This window comes from Asterias amurensis, chromosome 3 (genome assembly GCF_032118995.1).
Source record: "Asterias amurensis chromosome 3, ASM3211899v1".
NCBI classification, from domain to species: Eukaryota; Metazoa; Echinodermata; class Asteroidea; order Forcipulatida; family Asteriidae; genus Asterias; species Asterias amurensis.
In genome coordinates, this window is record NC_092650.1 from 28,387,365 (window position 1) to 28,413,900 (window position 26,536).

At 36.8% G+C, this 26,536-nt stretch overlaps 1 protein-coding gene across 2 annotated transcripts; it reads right to left on the minus strand.

The window, feature by feature from the left end:
- Nucleotides 1–120: 120 nt before the first annotated feature.
- LOC139935392 (core-binding factor subunit beta-like) lies at nt 121–25,641 on the minus strand. 2 transcript variants are annotated; one of them, XM_071929956.1, is made up of 6 exons: nt 25,363–25,641; nt 23,594–23,680; nt 21,848–21,970; nt 9,740–9,856; nt 9,229–9,348; nt 121–1,574 (listed from the first exon to the last, which is right to left on the minus strand). In XM_071929956.1, the coding sequence occupies exons 1-6, from the start codon at nt 25,438–25,440 to the stop codon at nt 1,494–1,496; spliced, it is 606 nt and encodes a 201-aa protein (XP_071786057.1). In that variant the 5' UTR covers nt 25,441–25,641; the 3' UTR covers nt 121–1,493. The 2 variants fall into 2 exon arrangements, with proteins under 2 accessions (XP_071786057.1, XP_071786058.1); XM_071929957.1 differs by lacking the exon at nt 121–1,574 and adding an exon at nt 5,248–7,929.
- Nucleotides 25,642–26,536: the final 895 nt, after the last annotated feature.

Below are 26,536 nucleotides of genomic sequence, written 5' to 3' on the forward strand. Positions count from 1 at the left end.
AATAACAACAATTTGTGACATCAACATTCAATGCATGTTTGTTTGGAACGAAACACAGTGAAAACAGTAACAACAAAATAAAAATAAATAGGTTTAACAAGGTATTAACTGGAATCATTAATTTGAAATTTTTGACTTCTCATAAGTGTTTTATGGATTAACATAATAATAGTGTGTCCCTGCTTCACGTATACAGCGTAGTTTTACATTATTATTTAAACGATATAAAAGACTTATTTATCTGCTATGACAGACATTGGCAATACTTACATTTTAATACAGGTGACTTGTTACAATGCTACTATAGGCGGCGGTTCCATATACAAGGACATTATAATCAGAACTGGGTTTAACTCATCAATTGGCTGATCCTGAGTGTCCGCAATACTCTGATAAAACTAGACTCACTTTTACCGACCGCAGATTAGAAAATCAACTCGGCACGACCATGTTTTACGTTGTGAAATGAAACACTACATAAACATTCAACAACAACCCAAGTATCCTTGATCACTGCGGTGGTGCTGAACGGGGGTCTACATACGTGGCAATTATGTGAAGTTCGTCTAATTACAGCTAGATTCTTAGTTGGGCGTTAAAGTTCGTCTAATATAAGCTTGATTCTTGATTGGGCGCCATGTAAAGTTCGTCTTATTACAGTTGGGTTCTTGACTGGGCGCCACGGTTCGTCTAATTACAACAGGTTCTTGATTGGCCGATACGTAAAGTTACTCTAATTACAGCTGGGTTCTTGATTGGGCAAGAGTTGCGTACGATACACGCAAAATGCAACACTGACTTTTCATTTTATAAGTCAGAAAAAGAAAATGAATTCATTTAACGTAATAGGGACCCGTGCCCATTTTCAAAGAGCCGCTCGATCAGCAGAGATAATTTTTTCCTGCTAAGCAAAGTTTACAGAATACTGCAGCTATCCGTCAAACATTATAAAAATGAACTTGGCTTGTAATATTATAATATTTATGAATTGTGCTGAACTTTGTGTGAAATTGGACCCGGTCACATTACGTACAGAAATAACAAAATGACCTAATTAGTTTATCTATTTCTTAGAAAAACAACTTTAGTCGTGCAGTCATTTAGTCACATTAAACCTTCAATGCGGTGGTAAAACAATACAATCTTTCTTAAAATACATGGAAATAAAATCTTAGGTGAAATAAAACAGTAAGAGATGTGCTGGTTGGAACCCAATTGGCACGTTCTGAAACATACCGCAATATTCCCTATCTATGAAAAGGTAGACGGAAATAATGTTGTTATACCTGTGTTATACATACTAAGTATAATTTAGTTTGTGTACTTTGCAATGTTACCCGTGGTTGTGTGTTTCACTCAAATTTATTATTATCCACACTTCGTTTTCAAATCACCCATCATAACACCAACCTATATGTTTCCCACTCCGCTGAGATTATAGTGCCGTCTGCTCATTGTTTCAGCAACCCTCATTGTTCCCACATTGCGACCGTTCAGCACCCTTCATTACTGCTATTTGTTCCCCCACTACTACCACTCGTACTTGCCGGACTTGGCTGACCTCTCCGTCTTGCCTGGAATGTCATGAAACAGAAAAAAGGATAAGACAATTAGACTTTCACAAGACATAAATACTTCAACAATATTCATTTTTCGCTGGATCGAAGCTTGCGATGCTTTGGTGACCACAACCCTGTCATTTTTCTGCACCGAGCGGGTGTCGTTGTCGTTTGCATAAAAGGTCGTCACCGAAATGAGCCACGAGTCCCTCATTGTGAGCAAGGGCTCCAAATCACTCTTATGTTTATAGGTGTCGACGACCCTATGAGCAATAATGACTGACAAAGAATCTGAGCTTGGAATCAATCATTTCCTCATTGTCGATGTGAGGTTTTATCTTAGTCTCGCTGTCTATCAAATCATTAATCATAGAACCACAATAAAGAATATATCGCCCAATCGGGAGGAGTATGGAATGACATACAGGCGGGACAAATTGATTGATCATGGGCCACACTGTTTTAGGTCTGTGTTCGTGGTTAAGTGGTTAAGTGTTCTGATAAAGTGCGCATCATCTCCATATATGAGATTTATAATTATTGTTGACTCTTAATAAATATATTTAAAAATAGCTGTTAAACTATTTTTTTTCTTCTGAAAACTGAGTGAAAAAAAGATTGAGGCAATGCGTAGTCTTTAAGAATAAGAACGGAAAGTGTACAAAGGTATACAATAATTCACCGAACCACATTGCAACAATCACCTTGCGTTTTAAATTCTAACCTATGGTTTATAACTTCAATTTTAGCCTGTGATTATCACATCCGACCATGAAGCTTTCGATTTCTACATTAATGTTTTGATTTTGGCTGATGCCCGACAATGCATAATCTCTAACTAATCAACAACCCATTCAGTATTTAAACATTTGAACATAGAAGAATTGACTCCTCCGATCCCATGGTCAATAAAAAGACGTCTCAATAGATGTCAGGAAATACTACAAGGAGTTTTACATTAAAATTAATATCAAACAACTAAGAACCCACTGCTCCTTCTGAGGATCCATGACGCTCAAGTTCACTATTTTGATTGTAGAGTATTACTCCTGCGAAAAGTCATATCAGGTGATGATGTGCAGTTTTCGTTCAAATTACGAGGTTTATTATGACTAGTGGTGATATATAGCATCCTTGATTTGAATAAGATACATTTCGTCATTTCACCGATCCACTCCATCAAACTGAATGCAGTTGCTCAATATTGTATATGGACACACATTGACCCAGTTGAATTTACAAGATGACGCTTGGGTCATGGATGGCCTACTGGAAGACATTCTCACAACCCTTTAGATAGAAAGGGCTCACATGGAAATAGTTGTTTCAAGGTCTACGAAAATGTCTGGTTACCATACTAATTAAAAATTCTTGCACTTATTCCTGAAATCTCTAACGAGATTGGTTGAATCGGAAAGGTAGGCCAACATCATCTTTAAAACTGAAACTCATGAAATCTGAAACTAAAACTATAAAGCGGGAAAATAGCCCGCAGTTGAACGACCAACCCCATGGTTAGCTCATATAAAACGGCTCCATCTAAAACGTATTGGTTTGTATATCGAGACGACTGGGTACCATACTCGAATGAGGTCATTTGGTGGTCGGAAGGTGCGCAATTTCTGAGAATTATTGAGAATGATTTACTTGTGGCATTATCATTGAGACTAAATACCGCTGACCGCTAGAATTTGTTTGCTTCAGTTTCTATTGTTACAAAATGGGGTCATCAACCGTCATTATGGGGTTAAAGGTCAGTGTGTACGAGTCAAATAATATGCCATCCTGAATCAAATACTGTCAGAGAGTAAAAGTAGATTAAACAACAAAATGGACGAGTAAGAAATGATTCGAAACTTTGCAATGTGGGATTATAGCAGAGAGTTTCAAAGAGATTTGTAACCTGTATACCGCAACCTCATCTAAATGACACGTAGATCAGCACTTGAACTTTCTCCAAGTAACCGAGCATTTGAGATGTGTATTTTCTTCATTCAGCGAAATGATATCAAACCTTACGTTCATGCTCTGTTTGGTGTGCTGAAGGTACTTCAGATTCATTTTGAATGTTGGACTAAAGGGATTTGAACTCAAGGGAAGTTAGTGACAATAACTTAATAAGCCTTCTGTGACAATTTAAACGCAAACTGAAGCTAGAACATATACATTTCGTGTTCCGGAGATCTTTCGCAAACGTCAATTCAAGAACAAAACGGATAATAAAAAACCCAAAACAAACGGCCATTTTAAATGTTTATTTAAAAATAGCAAAAGTACAAAGCTCGGTCTAATTTACCATAACATCTTCTTGATCAAGTTGAAAAACGACAGAATGTCTAGGCCCTATTGTGACACTGTTTTGAATGAAGCAGCTGCATGCTGATTTGGAGACCAATGTTCTCGTTCCATGGTTCTGCCTTCATATAGTCCTTGAGGTGGATCTATATCATTTATGGCGCGAGGTAACGGGTTCTTTGCAGAACATGGCGGGATTGCCAATCCTTTGTCCACAAATTGTCATTCACTCAAAGTTGATTTACTTTCCACGAAAGAAGACAATGCAAAGGAAGGAGGGCGGAGTTAACATCACAAGGGAATCTGGAGATATTTCCGGTCGCTCGATTAAAACCTTTCAAAAGTAGGTCATTGTCATTTTGTTATAATCAACCGTATTCAACGTAACATTTAAACAGAGTTTCGGCTCACACGATAAAGGTTAAAAGGTAAACTAAACACAATAAGAACTCTTGACAATAATAATACACGCGGCAATGTCAAATACGACGCAGATCTCACTAAATTAATTACATCGGTGTCCTTGGCAAACTAGATTTTAGTTGTTTGAAATCATTCATTTATTTAATATTTATTTGTCACATTCACATTCAAGGCCCCTTTTTCACACTATATTATGTGAGATCCATATACGAAATAAAACATCTGTGAAAAGCTCGAGCCGTCATCGGAATTATGAAAAACATGTTGGAAATTCCATCACTGTTTTGAAACATGATATATGTGTAATTGCACACCTACCAAAATGTAAGTTTGTGCATTATCTTAACTGGAAAAACTTCATTTAGTTAATCCCTTTTTTCAGAAATGTCATTAAAATATCATGTATCCAGACAAACCAACCCTCACCGTCTAAATGAATTTGGTAGAAATAAAACAAAGCCTTAATTGGACACATTATGACACAATGGACTAGTCGGCGGCTGCGAGTATTTCTCTGGAAATGTTGTCTTTGGTTTCACCCTGGAGGAAGAAATCTAATTTTCATCCTCCATGGTTTCACAAACTAATTTACCGAGGACTGTGGTTGTCTCCCCAACTTGCGGTGTGGAATCCTTTACACAGAAATAACTGCTCATAGAACCCCCCGAGATTGAAGTGATTCTAGCGTGATTGTGGAGGGGCGCCAACCGAAGATGTGACTCATTTTACCCGGCTCTGCACATCGAATCCACGCTCAAGGACAAATCTTCGAACTAAGTTGGATTTCTTCCAAATCCTAAATCGTTGTCCACAAATAGAAGATAAAAGACATCCGGAAGGGTTATTGGATGGATTATACTGACAAACCTTGGAAATTCATTGGACTAACTAAGTACACAGATGGCTTTTTAGTTTACTTTTAACCTTTAAATAATCAATGGATTTGGTTTAACATGACGAATTCGCCGAGTGTTTGTTCTGTGTGTGGGGCCTGCACAGCTTTATTTCTTTCCTGAACGGACATTTTCATTTCTCAACTTTCTTATCCCAAAAATCAATACAATTATGAAACAGAATAATATATAACTGTTTGTTTATTTATTCATACAATATTTATTTGAGGAAGATCACCAAAGTATAATTACTTGTACGAGGTATTTGTTTACTCCAATGTAAATATTGTTACCGTATTATAACCCACACTTCTTATCGACGTTTACTGAGACGATGAAAATAATATTATAAATATTTACATAATGTATTTCTCATACATAGGCCTATTAAATATAACCAATAATGTTTATGTTAATCATTGCTCCACGCACTCGGTGATATACCTCAAAGAGCAAACACAATATTTCAAATATGAATCAAATCTATAAAAATTAAGACGGTGCTAAGATGAATTTACACGAAACAAACATTTCAGACATTCTTTATGAGATATTTAAAAGGAAGATAAATTATAAGCTGGAATAAAAGTACTCTCCACAATGGGATCCATTCAAAGCAATCTTCCTGATTATAGTTACTGACACTGGCACATCTTAGTTTCAATCCAATTCAGAGCCAGCTCGATTTACATTTCTATACATTTATTATATAAAACAAACATCAAAAACAGAAGTTAATAATAACATTGGGCTAATTCCCGATGTATCATATTTTGAAAAATAACTCAAAATGAAATTACGTTCAGTAAGAAAATACCTTTTTCTAAAATATTTATTTTTTACATTCTGGAGGCTTCATAAAAAAACACAACACAAACCTGACTGACTTCTTGTTAGTCTTTCAATGTATCAAAAGATTGAAATCCGAATCAAATAAACTAAATTAGCCAAAGACTTAATTTTGGGTAAAATTGGGCTTTTCACAATTAATTTGCTTATTGCTTTCGGGAAGAACTGTTGGAAGACGTACCATCAAGGTTTAGAGGGAAAGAGAAATAATACATTTTTACAATTTGCTTTTGAAAAAATCAATTCATTTTCTAGTTTCTAGTTTGACTAAAAACAGCGCATAAAAAAACCCTAAAGTCATCATGAACCGCGGTCAAGGTTTTGATTAAAAAACAGTTTCAAGAGAGGTTTTGGCACATTAATTTTGGTTTATCAGAATTGGCATATCAGAATAAGATAATATTGTTCTGATACCAAACCTGTTAGAGTACTCAGATAAATAAAACATGTCGGATAACTTCTAGGAGAAGTAATCTTTAACAATTTGTATTGAAAATCGTTAATTTGTTATTCCAGACTTTACCATTACATGTACTGGATGGGACGATTTCGTTGGTTACACGTTAGCCCATGAACAAATGGAAGCAGATGTATAAACAAGATACCAGACGACGTTCTGAGAAGTCGATTATTATATATGAAACTAAAGTATTTCGAAGACGAAAGTTGCAGTTTCAATGTTTGATCAAGAGTTCTCATGACTATTTGATCCGGTTGTCAAGGACGATGTTTGGAAATTGCCACTATATCCTATTTTTCTATAACAATATTATTAGAATGTGTTATCAACCAACAGGTTCTGATGAAAGGTGATACTGGTATAATTGTGACTATACTCGACAATGTTCTGATGAAGGCTCATCCACTGTTTGATGCAGGATTTAGAGCCCTTACACCATCATGAGTTCTCATGGTGGGTGATACACCATGGTATAACCATAGAGATGGAGATCTACTATTTCTACCTCCATGGTATACTTCAATGTTCTCATGACTGATTATCCGTCATAACCTTCATGTTCTCTTGATGGGTGATTCCTTGGTATGATTGACAATGTTCTCATGACTGCTTATCCATTTAGACCAGGATTTTCTGCTCCATCATGTTCTTATGATCGGTGATACATTGGTAGATGTCCATGTCTGACCAGGATGTTGTTTCTATATATAGTTTTGTTCAGACTATATACCACCAGTTTCTGATTCATCTTTATATAAAGTCAGCTTTGGCTCCACTAAATATAAAGCTAGATGATTTAGTGACTCGTCCACACTAAGATGCACATGCCTCTTACGATTTCCTTCAATGACATGACCGTTTTAAATCCAGAGGTTTAGGGTTTGTTGTTAGCTGTCGTTTTCTTCTATCTCAGTTTCTCTAATCGCCAGCTCAATCACGATGGTTCTTAACTCGTCAAAAATGGATGTAGGTCACTAGAGAGAGAAAACAACAACCCTTCGCAAACGCATCTTTGGCATCCTATGGTTCACTTCCCATCTTGGTTGCGCCTCACAAACATTTCCCTCACAAATGACACCAACGAGGAAGAGAATGGGAACCATACTTTCCAGTGGGTATCAGAACTGAACTTAAATTGAACATTGGTTTGCCAAATTCCTCTCTGTAACTTAACTTATTTTCTAAATAAAAATCATTGACTTATGCTGTAATTATCTTTAAAAAAACAACTCTTGAGTAAAAAGGCTATGGATTATTCCCGATATGGGTCCGATAACGTATTGCTTATTGCCCACCATTATGTTGAATTTAGGGGGCGGGGCAGGGTGTTTCCGGAGGGTGTGGTAGGCAACTAGCACCTCAGAGTCTATCTTTGATCAATGCTGCTGTTTTGCTCATCCTTCTGCCCTGTGCCCCATGCGCGATGTCGTCAAGCTTTGTTTTCTTTCCTCTACAACAAAAGGGCAGAAAGAGAGCACAACAGTTCACACATAATCAAGCATTCCTTTTTATTACATTTCAAATCACCTTCTCCATATTATACTTCTCCACTTAGTTTCTGTTATCAATGTTATCAAAGATTAAGTATCCAATCAGTTTTGCATTCAATAATGGTCAGGTATACTGTGTCTGTGCATTGTGATCGAACGAATGAACAAGTTCATTGAGTATTCTAACCTTTAGGAAAGTGTAAAGTCATAAGGAATTTGGTTACAAAAAGGCGCCAAAACCAATTTACAAGTTAAATAGTATTTAGCTAAACGAATCCAACCCATCACGTCGCCGAATATTGTTGACGAATTAAACACACAAGCAGTTGTATTCATTTGAAAACGAAATCTAATCTGTTCAGATTGATGCTTTCTTTCCAAACGGTTATTTACAAAAACCACTTCCTTTCTTGTTAAAAACAACCTTTCGAGTCTCCAAGCTATACGTTGACCTTTCTGTTAAATAAATCGCCCCCAACGTGGGAGCCTATTTCAGAATATTGTCCGTAAATGACCAACGATTGAGGTCCAACCTTTCCAATCAGTCTATGGGGCGATTTGAGCACCCAACCTGCATGGTTTGTGGTTGCGTTCATAGCTAAACAAGGTGGGCAACGGCAACTCTTTGCCCCATGAGTCTCCGGTTAATAGAGTCAGTCCGGTCGTGGGTGGGTGCAGGTCGGATCTGAATAGATTTTCCTACTCACATCAACATTTGAGTAGGCCCCCTCGAAAACGTTAATAGTGACCTTTCGGATGCTGTTTGCAGTTATTCTGTAGGTTTATTTTAAATCTATGAATCTTTATTTCCTAAAGATTCCTTTATTACACATTGGAGGATAGGGAATAACCTTTTAAAGGATTTAGGGCAATCATGCCGCTTCGATGCTTTATGCGCCCAGATATAAATCACCGTGAATTTATTAACGGTACAAAATCATCGTCCAACTTCGAACGTTACGGTATTTGCAATCGGTTTGTTGTTGTTGTTGTTGTTGATGTTGTTTGTTATTGTTGTTGTTGTTGCTGTTTTTGATATTTTCAAGAGTCCTTGCATAGTCAAAAAGACCTTGCATAGTCAAAAAGACTTTTCTATGGATCTCAATTCTTGATTTGCAATTACAAAATCGCCAATCTCTACCAATGTTCAAATAGTTGAACATTTTCTGGTGAAAACGATAACAAATAATATTGGACACTATAGAAATCCTCTTGGCATCAACATATAACAAACTTAGACATTGTGCATTTCAGCTTACCTCTACTTCTGCCTCTGCTTGTCTGTCTAATTCCTCTCGCCGTAATCTTTGTCTCTCTTCAAACTCTCGAAGTCGTCTACTTTGTTGATCCATTGACTGTCTTAAGACGGAATCTTCTACCTGTTTTTATATTAGAGACAGTTTGGTTATCATTTTATGAATAAAGTTCACACAGACTACCTCCAATTTAGCCATGTTGTCGTTTTCGTTTTTTACATGTAACATTCTTACTCAGATGTCTCATTCCTTCACTATATATATTTGTTCAGATGAAGTCCTGCATGCAGAGTTACCAACGGAAATTTCAACCCTTTCTCATGACCGGATTTTAGTTCGAAACATTTCAGTGGTTTTTATTTTCTGTATTTTACTCAACACAGATTAGATCTTGAAGATTTATAATTGTTGAAAAACAACTTTTGCTTTGCTGTCCGCAGGCAAAGCAACATTTTAAAGGTTACCATAAGTTTCCTATAATGTTTTTAGAGGAAATGATTTATTTCTTGCTTACCCTTGCTTTGTCTTCATCATACTCTACATATCCAATACCGTCCAGTCTCTGAAGATCAACCCAACCTCTCCATACAACGCAAACGCCATTCAATATAAATCGGGTTTTTAAATGAACCTGTTAACAATCAAAGAAAAACAAATATATTAAATGTTGTATACATTATCTTTGATTACGAAATGGTTAATCTGTGGCAAGCATGATATACATCATTAGAATGAGTAGTTCGAATCATTCATGTAACTGTTTATCAAATGAATTAATATTAGGAGCATGATTCATGGTGTGAACCTTCCACAATGAAGCAAAGACAAACCAACGGATTTGATTTAAGTAAAGTTAAAAAGCATAGGAGTTTTCTTTACAATGCCGACGCTTGTTACGATGCATATCATGGTTTTCAAACAAAAACAAAAATGGCGAGTCCAGATTTACATGAAAACTTAGATTTTTGAAGGAAACAACAACTAATTTTTTAACATTGTAAAAACGTTACTGTCATCTAGTCCATTTCAAGTTTAGTCCCTTGTATTTAAAGTACACACTTTGGAGAGATAACATTTGATAGGATTGTACAAACTCTGTCAAATTTCCGAGGGTGTGGCCGTGATCATCAAAACGTACTATAGACTGAGGCCTAAATCTGTCACGGGAATTTAGTGCGCCAGCGTGCGCTTTCCAGTGCGGCTCCCCGTCCAAAAGCTGTTGTGCCGTCGAGTTCTTGGCGACGAATTGCACATCGTCAACATCTTCCGAAACATTCAAAATATTCCATTTTCGTAACTCGGATTATTATTTGTTTTTCAAAAGAAAAACACCCTTTTTGTTTTTCTCATAATGTTTGTGACGATTATCTATGTAAAATCGTCGCAAAATAGAATACAATTGAGTTGCAAGTCGTAAACAGAGTTTTTGAGGGGTTGGGGTTAACAATCTAAAATGGCGCCTGAATCGTACGAGTGAATGTCATTGTTTGAAGTTACTATATAAGGGAACCCCATGTTTTGATGAGGCTAAACAGATGTCTTCCGACGTTTCGACCATATTTGTGTTTACCTTCACCGCATTTCAGTTTAGCAGCTGCAGTAATTTATAATGAATTGATTTTTAAGACAACGGATGGTCTCGGAATTGTGATAAAAACCACATCTTATGACTTACCAGGGATCAATCTTTGTATCCATTATCCCTTCAGAAAAGGATGTCAGTCTTTAATGAGGTTAAGTATTGTAATTACACCATTAGACAATCAATAACAATAGGATATTCCTTCCTTAAAAGATCATTCCCTAAACCAGAAAATGATGCACATCCAGATATACATGTTCTCTGTACTATTAGCACCTGCTATGTATGGGGAAGAAAGAACAGTCCGAGTGTAGTTTCGATCTTTGTGGTTAGTCTCCAGCACCACGTACCGTCCAACAACAGGACGTACCCGCCTAGGCTAAGGGGCTTCTTGTGGTTCTTTTATGGGTAGAGTTTGCGGTGTCTGGCGACTCGAAACCTATGGACTCGTGTTATAACCGCGAAGTTTCATCATCAAGCAACTTGCTGTTCTCAGACAAGGACGACCATTTAACAGTCTACATCTAGTCCTACATTATTTTGGATCATATTCATCATTAAGTCTTAAAATCACCTGTTTATATTGACGATGATTCACCGATGGGGAATATTATTGTCTTCAATTCCAGCTGACCTATTTTGGTGAAAAGATGAAACCTGGAATTTATATTGACGGAGTCAACGATGGTTGCAAGTATTCTTTGTACTTTAAAACAGGAGGTATTGCTTATTTTTTGCTTAAATTGAAGCGCTTAAGGAACGAATTTTTACTTGGTATATAGGCCTTCACCTTTTCATTAAGAAGGTATGACTTTGCGGATAGTTCGTTATAATTTCCAGACATTTTTATATACATACTTACATATTTGAAGAAAGCAGATTCTTAAATTTCTCATTAGGTCTTGTTTTCAAACCAAAGGCTCATCAAAACAGTTTTTAAATTGTAATTGAGGACTGGTTCTATGAATTTTTATCTTTTAAATGAGAATACAGCTATGGGCAAACTGTACATATGAAGCAGACAATGAAGACGGTGTTTAATGTATGTCTCTATCTATAGCACGATGCATTATGCTGGTACAAAACTATAGGTTTATTCGAAAGTTCGTCAGCTAACGGGCACGATTCCAAAGACTAAATGAACAATTCAAAAAGACAGCCATTTTTGCAGAGTAAGCACATGACAATATTGTCAACATCCAATGGAACATTGACTCTTCCACGAACTTATGTCCCCGGCAATCAAACCTAACCAGTGAAACAAAATGGCGGCCACATTGTGGTTGAACACTGCACATACAGCACATTCACCATCCTTGTGGTTTAGCTGTGAGACTATACTCGCAGACACATTATTGAATTCTCGCAATGGCACCACACCTTATTATCGGTGGTTTTTGTGGAGTGGACGTTTTCAGATTATTGCAGTGAAAATAATGAATGGTTGTCTGTGAGAATCAGAACAGATTAATACTGTTTTTCACGAGATATAACAACCATGGTGGCAAGGGAGTGCCAGGAGAAGTCAAAGGTTAACAGTTTGTGAGAAAACGACCGCATTTTACCTTCGGTACCAAAACAACGAAACTTCATCTAAAACTAAACTAAATCATAAACATTTCATGAGATATTCACAGTGTCTTACTCAATAAACATTATTTAACATTCTATGTGGAAATGCATTAACATTTTAGCGATAATTTCGTTGGATTTGTTCGAGAAAATTTGGGCATTCGGTAACTGGGTCATAGTGAAGGGTCGTGTGAGTCAACGGCGTTCGGCTCTACATCGTGTGGTCTCACGGTTAGGCCTACCGATAATAATATGCACACGGTAGTAGCATCAATCGGAGTGACGATGTCCTAATGTATGGGGCTAGCTTTAGGCCTTACATGTTAGTGCATGGTTGGTGCACCATTCAATCTGAATCTTCTGTATTCTTCAGAAAAAAAAGGTTGTTACAATTAATTCATCTGTTAATCATGTTATCAGGATTTGGGAGTCCATGTACAGTATTATTTAACTCAGTAATAGCAATTCACTCAGTGAGTTACATGTTGTGTGACACAAATTTCACTCGTATTTTGCAAATGTTTACAAAATAGATTTCAAAAATGCAAAAAATAGTTAATGGCCTGACGTTTCGACCCTAGCAGAGTCTTTCTCGAAGGCTAAATGATTTCATCAACACAACCTAAAATGGGGTCCATGAATTTTGATTTAAACATAATGTGCTTATATATTTCATCCCAACAGTAATGATTTATTCATCAAGCATTAGATAGGGTAAACTTACAGTAATATTTAGACAATCATGTTTGCCCCCTTTATAGCCGTATTTTATGACTTGGAGTCCCATGGTCGAAGTTCGAACCCTTTTTTTTTTAGACTCTTTCAATTGTTGGGGTAACTTTACAACAACAAAAATCATTCGTAAAAGGTTCGTTTTCGTTTACAAATTGATTTGCAAGTTGGAGACAAATCACCGAAGGAAACTCTGTAGAGCAGCAAAAAAGCAAAGGCAACGGGACGGAAGCAAGGAAACATCAATGTCTGTTGGTAAAGAGAATAATTATATTTGAGTCCTCGACTTTTCCATAAAGTCGAACATGGAGGACGACCAACCCGTGAAAGTGTTCTAGTGAAAACACCAAAAACGATTATGTTTTGTAGGTGGTTTCTGTGTTCATATCTGGACTGTTTCAATTTTGGCAATCGGGATTATCAACTGTGCTTTGTGATGAACGGGGTCTTCTATTTCAAGTTTTGACATTTTGATAACTTTTACATGGTGGACTCTTAAATTAAATCGTGGTATTCGCGATGATGAAGACTGGTCTCTGCCTGAGAGACGTTTTGTTGTGAAAACCATCTCCCTTCAACTATGTATGTAATGTATGCTGAAACATCATACATCATTAGAGTAAGTGCCAACAAATGAACCTTGGTGAGTTGAGGTATTGAGCCTGAAGAAACTATCGGAGTTGCACTGCGCATTGTTTGAATTTGTTGCCTCTGGTAAACCATATTTCAGAATTCACTTGTTACAATGCTTAGCCCTATAAACGATAACCCATACTAGGTTTCCATTTATATACAGTGCTGGCATGGTGTTAAAATATAAGAAAAGCTCAACAAATTGGTGGGAAACAAAGTTGGCTTGTTTCCAAAATGTATGCAGTCCACAAAAGCCTTGGCTCGTGCACCCCCATCCAAGCGCTACCCACGTCAGTGCGGTATAGGCATCTTGAATTGTAAGGTACTGACCACGACGTCTTATGGTCTTACCATACACACCCATTCACCAAAGCACAACACTGCATGGAGTAACCGGTTGTGTAGAAGATTCACGTATCAACCAAATTGGTCCCTAACCCTCCCCTATCTCCGCCCAATATTAACTCAGTTCACTAACGTCTACTTTATGCATTGTGTAGGCTACTTGTCTCGGCCATGTCCATAAGATGTCTTTACTGCTTTTGATATTGTCTGATATTCAGTAAAATGGAAATATCACAAGCAAAACGCGTTGGGAAATGCGGAACTTCTGTACTGCAACCAACGATCCAATTTAACTTCTTATCACACAGAGGTTTTGCCTTTAGTATTCGATCAAAGACATCCATAGAATACTTTTTAGATTCACAGATAATAATATTGGTCTATAACATGAACGTACCTTAAGGAGCACTGTAATTACAGTAGTTAAGGGCAACCAGCAGAACCAAATGCATCACATTGGATCATGATACATGAATGTAATCATATTTCATATTTTACGTGATGGTATTCGCTCCATTTTGTAACACGACAATGCCCGTCAAACAGTCCTACTGGTAACCCAATGAACATTCGTATCGACAGTGAAACCATCGTCTATTATCTCAAAAAAACACTAACATAGCCCCGACTTTCCTTGTTCAAAAGTTAATCTCATTTGCTTTACGCTTCTGACTTACATTAATGTGCAGTGACAGCTGGTATGTCTACAGAACTTGGTATAACAGATCCCTAATTAATAATTGTCGCCAATAATTATAGTCCTGATTTAAATTCAAGATCTCAAACCCAATTTAAAGATTGTACATGGATTAATTATCTTTTCCTTGGGCGATATATAGTTAACATAATACAATATTTACAGCTTTCCTGGCTCATGTCATGTCCAGATCGCCAATGTAATGTGCCAAGTCAACTGGGAAGTGAGTATCTAAAACAACAACAAAATGTGGAAGTACAAAGTAAGAATTGAGTATTTCAGAAAGTTGTTTCTCATTCAGGAACGATAAAAATGACATACACCATGATGCCAGATTTCCATTGATTAAATTACAATAAGATTATGAAATAAGCTCAGTCTTTCGTCAGATTGAGGCATCTAAATGTATAAAGTAGAAATACAAACTAACATGGGTTATTTTTGTACAAAGGTTAAGTAAATTGGCCGCCAACTCCATGCTATACCTGCAGAAGGCCCCATAGGCCTACACGCACTTCGTTCCCTCAAGGACCACGGGCATCTTGCCAATACGTGCACTGCCAACATCGAACTGCCAACAAACGGCATCAGTGCTTACTTTGGATTCGGTCCAATTTCATCCACAAATATAGGAACTGTTATTTTGTGAGAGCGCTGCTGAAGGAACGCGTTGGATCGGTCGAGTTGGTCTTTGAAAAGCGTTTGTAACCGTTTGAGTAGAATACAATGATCCACACAAATTTGCCTCGAAATTGCGCGGTTTCCTTTTACTTTGCGAACTAACACGGTCGGCCATTTATGGGAGTCAAACATTTGACTCCCATAAATGGCCGACCGTGTTAGTCGACGAGGTAAAATGAAAACCAAGCAATTTCGAGTGATACTTTTTTAATTTTTTTTATATCAGATCTTTCTAATCATGCATTTTATAACAAACGGTTACAAACGCTTTTCAAAGACCAACTCGACCGACCCAAGGCAACGTGTTCCTATAATGAAAAAATAAAAATAAAAATCGGTCCAATTTTATCCACTAATAGGAACTGTTATTTGGGGAGCACTGCTGATGCTTCTAGAACTCTTCTATATTATGTTAATGATAAACAAAAATCACACACGGGATGAAAGTGCGATGTTACGTTCCCACTGCGGGACAAAACTCATAAGGCCGAGTAAAAAAAAAATATGTTTCACGTCCGGGTTTTTCAAAAAAAGGAGGAAGAGGGGCTTTTTATTTTTTATTTTAAGATGGCCGCCATTCTTTGTTAAAATGTCAAACATCCATTGTTTTTTTCTACTGCTGAAATACACAAAACATAAATGAAACAATTTAGTCGAGGCATTCAGACAAGACATTCAGATTGTTTTTGCTGAGATCATTTAAAATAATCCTATTAAAAATAAAAATGTGCATAAAAAATGTACATAAAAAAATAAAATAAAAAAGGAGGCGGCCTGTAAAAAGGAAGCGGGCGGGGACGCTAAACATGTTTCTTTTTTTACTTTGCCTAACAAGAGTTTCCTACTCGTGATTTGTTTGAATTTCAAAATGACTGTTGGCTTCTCCGTATTCCTCCAATGTTCAAACAGTTGTTTCTATCGTTTTCATTCCTCCAATGTTCAAACAGTTGTTTCTATCGTTTTCATTCCTCCAATGTTCAAACAGCTGTTTCTATCGTTTTTATTCCTCCAATGTTCAAACAGTTGTTTCTATCGTTTTCATTCCTCCAATGTTCAAACAGTTGTTTCTATTGTTTTTCATTCCTCCAATGTTCAAACAGTTGTTTCTATCGTTTTCATTCCTCCAATGTTCAAACAGTTGTTTCTATCGTATTTATTCCTCCAATGTTCAAACAGTTGTTTCTATCGTTTTCATTCCTCCAATGTTCAAACAGTTGTTTCTATCGTTTTCATTCCTCCAATGTTCAAACAGTTGTTTCTATCGTTTTCATTCCTCCATTGTTCAAACAGTTGTTTCTACCGTTTTCATTCCTCCAATGTTCAAACAGTTGTTTTTATCGTTTTCATTCCTCCAATGTTCAAACAGTTGTTTCTATCGTTTTCATTCCTCCAATGTTCAAACAGTTGTTTCTATCGTTTTCATTCCTCCAATGTTCAAACAGTTGTTTCTATCGTTTTCATTCCTCCAATGTTCAAACAGTTGTTTCTACCGTTTTCATTCCTCCAATGTTCAAACAGCTGTTTCTATCGTTTTCATTCCTCCAATGTTCAAACAGTTGTTTCTATCGTTTTCATTCCTCCAATGTTCAAACAGTTGTTTCTATCGTTTTCATTCCTCCAATGTTCAAACAGTTGTTTCTATAGTTTTCATTCCTCCAATGTTCAAACAGTTGTTTCTATCGTTTTCATTCCTCCAATGTTCAAACAGTTGTTTCTATCGTTTTCATTCCTCCAATGTTCAAACAGTTGTTTCTATCGTTTTCATTGAAGGCAAACATTGTGAGCCTCGCAACAACTTACTATTAATGTACGTCAAATGGTCAAATTCGGTCCACAACTTGCAAGGTGTATTTTCGACACCTAAAATATGTTATTTCAATTGGGCTTATTTTCTCTAATGTGCAAAACAATATAAGAATGAATAAAACAATAAATTATAGTATAACAGATTTGTAATTTTGGTTTTCAAATGGTTACCTATTTGGGCCTATTATTTGAGATTCTATAATTTCATTATCAAGAACCAAGACTGTAGATGTGTCCGAACTGTCAAAACGTTAAAATGTGTTTTTATTTATTTTATTTTTTATTTACCTACTTTATTTATTTATCAAATCACTTCTTATCAGTTTTATTCTTTACCAACGGGGTTCCTCAGCAGTTTAGCATGGGGATCTGCACACACATACACACAAATTAAACTCAACGTTTAGAACATTGGTTGTAGAATAGGAGAAAAAGAGCACCTACAGAGAGTCTACATACAGAGCCTACAGAGGTTACTCAAAGTAGCCTAAAATTAGCAAGGTTTGGAAAACCAACTGAAAGAAAGGCGTAGGTGGCTATCAGTCTTAAAGAGGCTGCGGTTGCTTTATCATCTCAAGTCAATTTTGGCAGCTTGATAGAAATTGTTATACATGTATATATTATGCTCAATATAGGACCAAAGCGATATGACGATCCCTATAGTGGGGGATCAAGCTATTTTTGCTGCGGTTGAACAATCAAAGTCTGGTTGGATGCCCACAGGTAGCGACGAAGCCAAAAGCCTGTATATAAAGTTTGAGCCATTTAATTCTGACATAATCTGAAATGTAATATTCATTGTTTCTGTAAAACCTCATGAATATTGGTAAGCACTGTGACTGGTTTGATCATGGTTTGATACCATCTGCGTGGAGTATAATGTACGACTTGGTAGAGCGCAGGGCACGTCTTCCATTTTGGAAAGCTCTGGAGTTAAACACTGCACTTACACAACAGAACAGAAACAGTTGTTAAGTCAAAGTGGTGGGCCCAATGGGTTGGTTGAACCATGGTTGGGTTCGCACCGTGTACGGCAATCACTCGCCAAGTGTTTGCTAATAAACATCTTACCCTAGGAGGATTTAATGTCTGCACATTGTTGCGAGTATATTAACCGTGATCCGTGACATCCTCACCAAGCCAGGATACACGTCCATATACCGGCTTTCCGTGTCATTACCCGCGCGGTCGTGTATTATCTATCCCATTGTCTTTTACCTGGAAAAGCCCACGTGTTCTTATAATTATTAGGCCATGATACAACCTTCTCAGGTCTCTAGTCGTATCGGTTTGTGCATACAAGCTCTATGGTTTGTGTTACCATCGATGAGTGGTTATAAATTCACAAACGAGACAGATAAAAACATTACTTAAAGCACCTTGCCTTGGATGGGTCGAGTTGGTCTTTGAAAAGTGTTCTGTAAACCGTTTGTTATAAAATGCGTATGGGTAGAAAGATGTTGTAAAAATAGAATACAATGATCTACACAAATATGCCTCGAAATTGCATGTTTTTTTTTACCTCGTCGACTAACACGGTCGGCCATTTATGGGAGTCACTCCCATAAATGGCCGACCGTGTCGAGTGATACTTGTGTGGATCATTATATTCCACTTTTCAAACATCTGTCTAACCATATGCATTTCATAACACACGGTTTCAAACGCTTTTTATAGACCAACTCGTCCGATCCCAAGGCAACATGTTCCTTTATAATGTTGATACTGCGTACAAACTACACGTTAGCCATTTTGGATTTTAATTGTTTGTATTATGTGGCTGATGGACTTGGTCCAATGACAATGATTGGTCCCGACAAAAATTCATGGACTGTTTTAAATTAACAAATCCTTGGCGGACGTTTTCGTGCAATACCTAATAATATTTCAAATGTTCCGGGTCCCCGTAGGGGCCTAGAACATATCTGGGTCAATATGACTCGGAATTCGCATCAGGTTGACCAAGAATGGGTCAACTGACGCAGAATCTGAGCTAAAATTCTATTTTTAAACCAGTTCCGTGTCAGCCTTGCCCTAAATAGGTCATGAGGCTCAGCCCCCCCCCCCCCCCCGGTATCAATTCACTTTATTATCCACGATGGGAAATTCATTTCGACCTTTTAAACAACAGTTTTACAAAATTTACATAAGATTATTTAAAATATTATATAAAAACAAAACAAAAAACACTACAAGCTACAAAAGTCTATAGAAATATATATTATATATGACATGAAAACAAAACTGGAAGTAAAAGATTGATTTTACAAAAATATATTAACGTTGCAATTGTTCATTAAAAATTCGGACACCTGAGGGGACAAATGAATTAGCATATCGCTTTGTATTAATTCTGAGCTGTAACAGGCGGTTGCTTCTCGCACTACGATTGAACTGTACATTTAGGGGGTGGGTTTCATCTGACAAAATTGATTCAACTTTATTTAGCATTAGAGATTTGTATAGACCTTCAACCATTGACCCATCAGTACCGGTTATTCTATTTGCTTGTTTAATGACCCTGTCCAACTTGCCCCGATCCTGCGCCCGCATATTCCCAAAAACACTAACAAGACAATATGTAATCAGGTAATGACCCAGGAGTTTGGAGATCGTATTAGGGACTGCCACTAAGGTGGACACCCGTCAAGCGTGAACTTGAATAAGTATTATTATTACATCCTCAAATTGCTTTGGTTATCTACAATGTATAGGTTTTTAGTTGATAAACTTTATTTCAACTTTTTTTTGGTCAGAATTATATTTTTAAATTAAATTTCGATTTATCCGTTTGTTTTGACTGTTGTTTGTTGGGGAGTTTTTTTTATGTTTTTTGTTTTGTTTATGGGGTGTCAGGTATTTCTAATGTTTACTAATGAGGTGTCGGGTGTGTGTTTGTATGGGGGTGTTTGTGTACCTTTTTGGTGTGCCAAAGTCTGTTTGTGGTTTGTTTTACTTGTTTTTCTACATTAATTCAGTTTTTATCATTGTGTAATTCTAATTTTTAAATTATACCTTATACTTGTTACTTTAAACGATACCTCTAAATGGCGGATCCGCTGTGTTGATATCAAATACATAAACAATAAATAAATACATTAATTAATTGTTTATTATTTGTTTCCATAGGGCCTAACAATTGACTCAACATGTTAATATGACCAAACAACAACATATTCAAGCACGAGACCCCACTAAAAAACACCACCAAAGATATTATAATAAATAATAATTAGTGGTTATACATTTTCATGTACATGCAACTCCACAGAACACGATTCAACCGCTGAAAGATGATAAATTATTACAAATAACATTTCTTAGACTATTTACAAGAACATTTACAGTTCTTGCGATGACAAATTGCTTCTCCAAAAGAGCCGAGAAATTATACAAATTACGCATGATGAGACTTTCATGATTCACTGGAACTAGTGAATATACTTCACCACCCACTACAATATGCCACCCCCTCTAATAACAAATGGTATCGCCACGTTATTCATGTACAGCGATATGATAATCAGCGCAAGATGAACCAACGACAGTGTACCAAGTACATGTACTTGTATATTGTATGTGTGGGCGGTTATTACAACGTGTAATGTAACCACGCCTACTCATGCATATTATAATAAGAACACTTCCGAGAAATGCTGTGACTAATTTAAATGGCGCGGCGGGAGCCTGCTGTGTGTATGTGCATGGAAGCTTGATATTCTTTTAGTGCCTACGGACTTTTTTAAACCAACACACTCCGGTCAAGAACTATGAGGTGACAAAGCTACTTTTTAGGTTCAACAATTTTGTGGATGCCGATAATTGTTTAATAGGAGCAATTTAATTAACAAATTAAAAAGGGCTAGGGTGAGCAACAGTTATGAGAGGGGTCATGCTAGGTCAGGGTTCCGCCATACAATATCAGGCCATCCTATATTCATTTCACGATGAGCCATCATTCAATCAATGTGAATCATGGTGAGCCACGAGGGAAGTCCTCTGCCAGAAGGAATTCCTTCATGTATCGGTCAGACATGAAACAGTTAATCGAAGGTCAGAAAAACTTAGGGTGGATGCTGGCTGACCGGAGTTAAAAAAAAAACATTTGATGGAAGTATTGTTTTTAATTTTGAACAAAAATTATCTTCAATTTTCTTGGGGATGCGACATTTATTTTACACAAAACAACATTAAAATCAATTCCTGAAATTGTTTTTTATTTACGCTAATCATAAATATAAAAACATTAATGTCCCGTGTATGACCTACATAGGTTTGCTGGAAGCATGTCGCAACAATTGGAGTGTATTTTTGTCCAAAATTCAAGGGCTACAAGTTTATGAAGTTTATAATGGTACCCTTTATGAAAGTGAAAGTGTTCTGTGTACATAGTTCAAGATGTCCCTTGTGGCTTTTTGAAAACACAACTCGTGACCACGACACGAGGTGTGGTAGAAATGATTGACAATATATCATAATCCACACATGAAGGAAAGATAAATCATTCATGGCCACCATTCATGAGAACACATATTATCACATAAATGGACAATTATTATGAGAAAAAAACTTACCCGTCCGATTTCTCTGTCAAAATCGACGTATTCTCTGTTAAGTAATCTGTCTGTTTTGCCGTTCTCATGGTTATTTGTTGGGAAAAATTGAAGGTGTAGATTGGTGCCGGTTGACGAAAATGCCTGAGGATGGAACCAAACAATGCCGGTAATGGTTTGGAGGTTCAACCATTGAATTAAGAAGCTTAGAATACTTCATTAAAATGGTTATTTAGATTCGGGCATGGAGCAATAAATGATGCGGGTATAACAATAAATGCCTTGCAAAGGCAAACTTTTTAAATTTGACATTATTATCTAAATTAATAAGACTTGAAGTTCAAAACAACATATAGAAGGGTAACATTTTAGCAAATCGTGAGTACGAGATTGTATTTAGAAGCACGTATACACTAACGCCTGAAGGCGAACACCTGTAACACTTAGACACATTGAAACCATAGTTTCATCCATCTTTAAAAAATGACCTTAATTTGGTTTGGCTGCATAGTTCATGACATCAGTTGAATGAAAAAAGTCCCCTTTGTGTACTGACAAATTGCTGACTGATTGTCATCAATAAACATCCTGAAAACGACCTTCACCCAAAACGGGGTTAAAACACTAGCCTTGACAATGTTTGCACTGGGTGATTAAATTCAGCCTTCATTCGCTAAAACCCGTAGCTGATTGCTGTTTGAATGGTCCAACACACAACGATCAGAGGCTTGCTTTGTAGCAACCATCCATACAATGATACAACATATCTCGTGTGGTACTCGGGAGTACTGCCAGTAGCGAGGTTATAAACAAAGTATCGGGCCATCGGACCGTACAATTACTATTTTATTTCCCCCAGAGTACAATCTATTTTGGGTTGCTACTTCTATCGAGCTGTCTGCTTTACAACGATGTCAATTGACTGGAATAAATACTATATAGAGTAATGAGATACAAACGCAAATGTTCACACTTTAAAACATGAACAATAATCAAGCTAGGAGGCTAAGAATCAAACCCTATCCAATAAAACAAAATCAAAGCAATCCATCCAGCCAACTAATCAAACCAATACATTCAAACCAAAACAATCACAACTAAAACTCAATCAATTGTTTTAAGCCAAGCCAGAAACCAAAAACAAAGCAACCCCAACAGCCCACATAACTAATCCAACCAATCAACTCACAAGTAAGTAACTCAATCAAATCAAAACGAATCCCGACAAAAATATCAACTAAAGGCAATGGACACTATTGATAATTACTCAAAATTATGATTGGTAACGAGTAATGAGTGAAACATTGTGAGAAACGACTCCCTCTGAAGTGACGTAGTTTTCGAGAAAGAAGTGTTTTTTCCACGAATTTGACTTCAAGTTTAGAATTTGAGGTCTCGAAATCAAGCATCTGAAAGCACACAACTTCGTGTGACAAGGGTGTTTTTCTTTCATTATTATCTCGCAACTTCGATGACCAAATGAGCTCAAATTTTCACAGGTTTGTTATTTTGTGCATATGTTGAGATACACCAAGTGAGAAGACTGGTCTTTGACAATTACCAATAGTGTCTACAGCTTTAAAAGCCAAAACCAAACCTATCCAATATAAAATAAAACCCAACCAAACTAAACCTACACACAAGTGAAAGCAAAAAAAAACCCCCAAAAAACTAAACAAATGAAATCAAAACAATGCAATTATAGTGTAATCAAATTAAGAATTAGGCCTATAATCAAGTTAAGTAAATGAAATGAGGGATGCTTACTAGTTCCGCGTGACCCTCGCGACATCCCGCTTGGAAACGGACCTGACGTTCTTCATGCGATCTATCACGGAAACCTGTATATTTAATCTGTAATGAGAGACAAGAAAAGGAAATCAATTCAAAGAATACCAGTCTGGTTATTAGTCACGAAATCATATAATAAAACTTTCATATAATATTGGAACTGTCATTGAGAATGTAACCAAGAGTGTTTGGATCTAGACATCCAAGTGCGTTATATCATGGAGGTAGGAATCCTACCTCCATGGTTATAATGATCAGTAGGTCAATGTTCTGAAGCACTGACGGCCTCAATTAAGGGAACATGGTTCAACAGGTATAGAAATCGACCATTTTCTAGTCTTCTTTTCATAATGACATATTTATTCGCTTTGTCAACAACACAGTCTTGTCACACATGTTTGTTGTAAAAAATACGTTTTAGTAACTCAACATCTACAAAACACTTTTTTTGAGAGGCATATAATAATATAAACGTAAAATTTCATTATTTTAATTCAAACTTTTACAAGGCATTAATTGGAGGCAGTTGGAGTTCTTAATGGTTACTATTGTTTATATGTAAATTACAATAACTATAGGCTAGGAAGTATGTAGTATGAGACCATGGAGGATGATCAGACTATAGAGGAAGGATCAGGTTGACTTTTGATATGCTTGACTTCCTCTAGTTCCTGGTTCATATAATAAAAACAATGAATGTGTTCCTGAATCCTCACGTTTCCAGATATACATGTTGTCATACTCTTCGCTACCGAGATGACTCCATTTCATTATTTTTTTCCCCAATCACTTTGTTGTCTATTGTAAACACACTGTCACATAATAAAACAAGAAACACATGAAGGCATGCCTACTTGTTCCTATACCTATTGGACTGGACCCCTATTAAAGACACTGGACACTATTGGTAATATTGTCAAAGACCAGTCTTCTCACTTGGTGTATCTCAACATATGCATAAAATAACACACCTGTGAAAATTTGAGCTCAATTGGTTGTGGGAGTTATAAGATAACTATGAAAGAACAAAACACCCTTGTCACACGAAGTTGTGTGCTTATAAATGCTTGATTTAAAGACCTCACATTCTTAACTTGAGGTCTCGAAGTCAAATTCTTTTTCGAAAACTACGTCACTTTAGAGGGAGCCGTTTCTGACAATGTTTTGTACTATCAACCTCTCCCCATTACTCGTTACCAAGTGAAGTTTTATGACATTAATTATTTTGAGTAATTACCAATGTGTCCACTGCCTTTAATACAACTGGACTAAATAAAATACAACTTTTGTACTAAAAGATTGGTACAATCTCCATGACAATACATAAGGCCAACATATCAATATAATGTGCACAAAATATCCCCTTAGAGTGCTCCATCGAGAAAATTCTATGATTTCTCCAACCCTAACCCAACAACATACTCTTTAGCCCAAACAAAAGCTGCCTGTGATATTACGCAACCTTAGAACACATGCATAAACTGTAAGGAGGTAATTCACAAAACACGTGTCCCATAAAATAAATCAGTCTAATTTGTATGAATTAAAGGCAACTACCGCCATTGTACGTCCGTACAGGTGGACCATTGGAGCCTATACAAAACACACACAATGCCACCACAATGGTACTGTTAAATAAAAAGTGTCTTTCTTTGCGGTTTAATAACCGAACTTCCGGGATTCCCCAGGCCTAGGTCATTAGTTCTCGACTACAGAAGTAAAAGTTGACACAAATAACACCTTACCTCAGACTCACGACCAAGTTTTCTAAACAATTCATCTCCCTCGAACTTAGCCCTTTGGTCCGGTACAACCTTCGGCATGTTAAAGTCCTTTCTTATTTATCCAGCGTGGTTGAAAAACTGATGGAAATTCAACGCCAACAGTGTAGTAGTTCACGGCGTAAATTCCAATAGTAAACAGTGTTAAAATACCGCGTTGAGATAAGACCGTTCACGTAGTCCCCCAAATGACAACACACATGCACTTGTTCAAGCTCACTCTGCTTATGGACTAACAAAGTGACGTAGTGTACCATTCATTCAATGTTCATCTCGTGCACACCGGAACTACTCCACAAGCCCCGCCCACATTGTGATGCGCTGATTATTCTTGCCCTGTGTGATTGGTCAGATGACCGATACGTCATTTCCTCTCTGTACCATTCTAGATAACTACGGGGGTGGTACTGGTAGGTAGCGCGGAGGGGGACGACAGGAAAACGCGATATTCTTGGAATATTCGAGGCTCGTTCACGATGAGTGGGGAACGTGTGGGCGTCCCCATAGAGACATTGTCTGTTGTGTATGATGATTTCTTGACTTACATTTGTATTACAATACAGTTTGACAGAGATAGAGATGTCAATATTGACAGAACATTTTAATCGGAATAACCGAATAGTATTTACACTTTGGTAAAAAAAAAAAAAAGATAATTCAAATTTGCTATTATGAAATAAAAATGCGGGGCAGGATTAATAATTCAAAAGCAAAATAGGGGGAAATATTGACAAGGTTGATTTTGAGGAAAATCCTCAATAACCTCTCAAATCAATGTCAAACGAGGTCGCAGAGCAATATTGAAGTGTGAATACAATTAATGCAGACTTGCAATCATGAAAACAAGCAATCTTCAAGAAAATTGTTTAAATAAATAGATATATAGACCGTTGTACCTGCAACCTTCAGTTTATAACAAACACACCATAAGTATGAATAAACGGTGCATTTTAATCAATTATAATTATAAGAACGCTTCACAATAAGTGTATTAATTATTTAGTTGAACTCGTAGCCAGATGTCATGTTTTATATTATTATTCTTATTTCGATCGCGGCAATTAAAATAAGCAATTAACAGTTCAATTTTCTCGACTTCTAGAGCAGTCAGGCGAACAGCCCTTAACCTTTCAGAAAG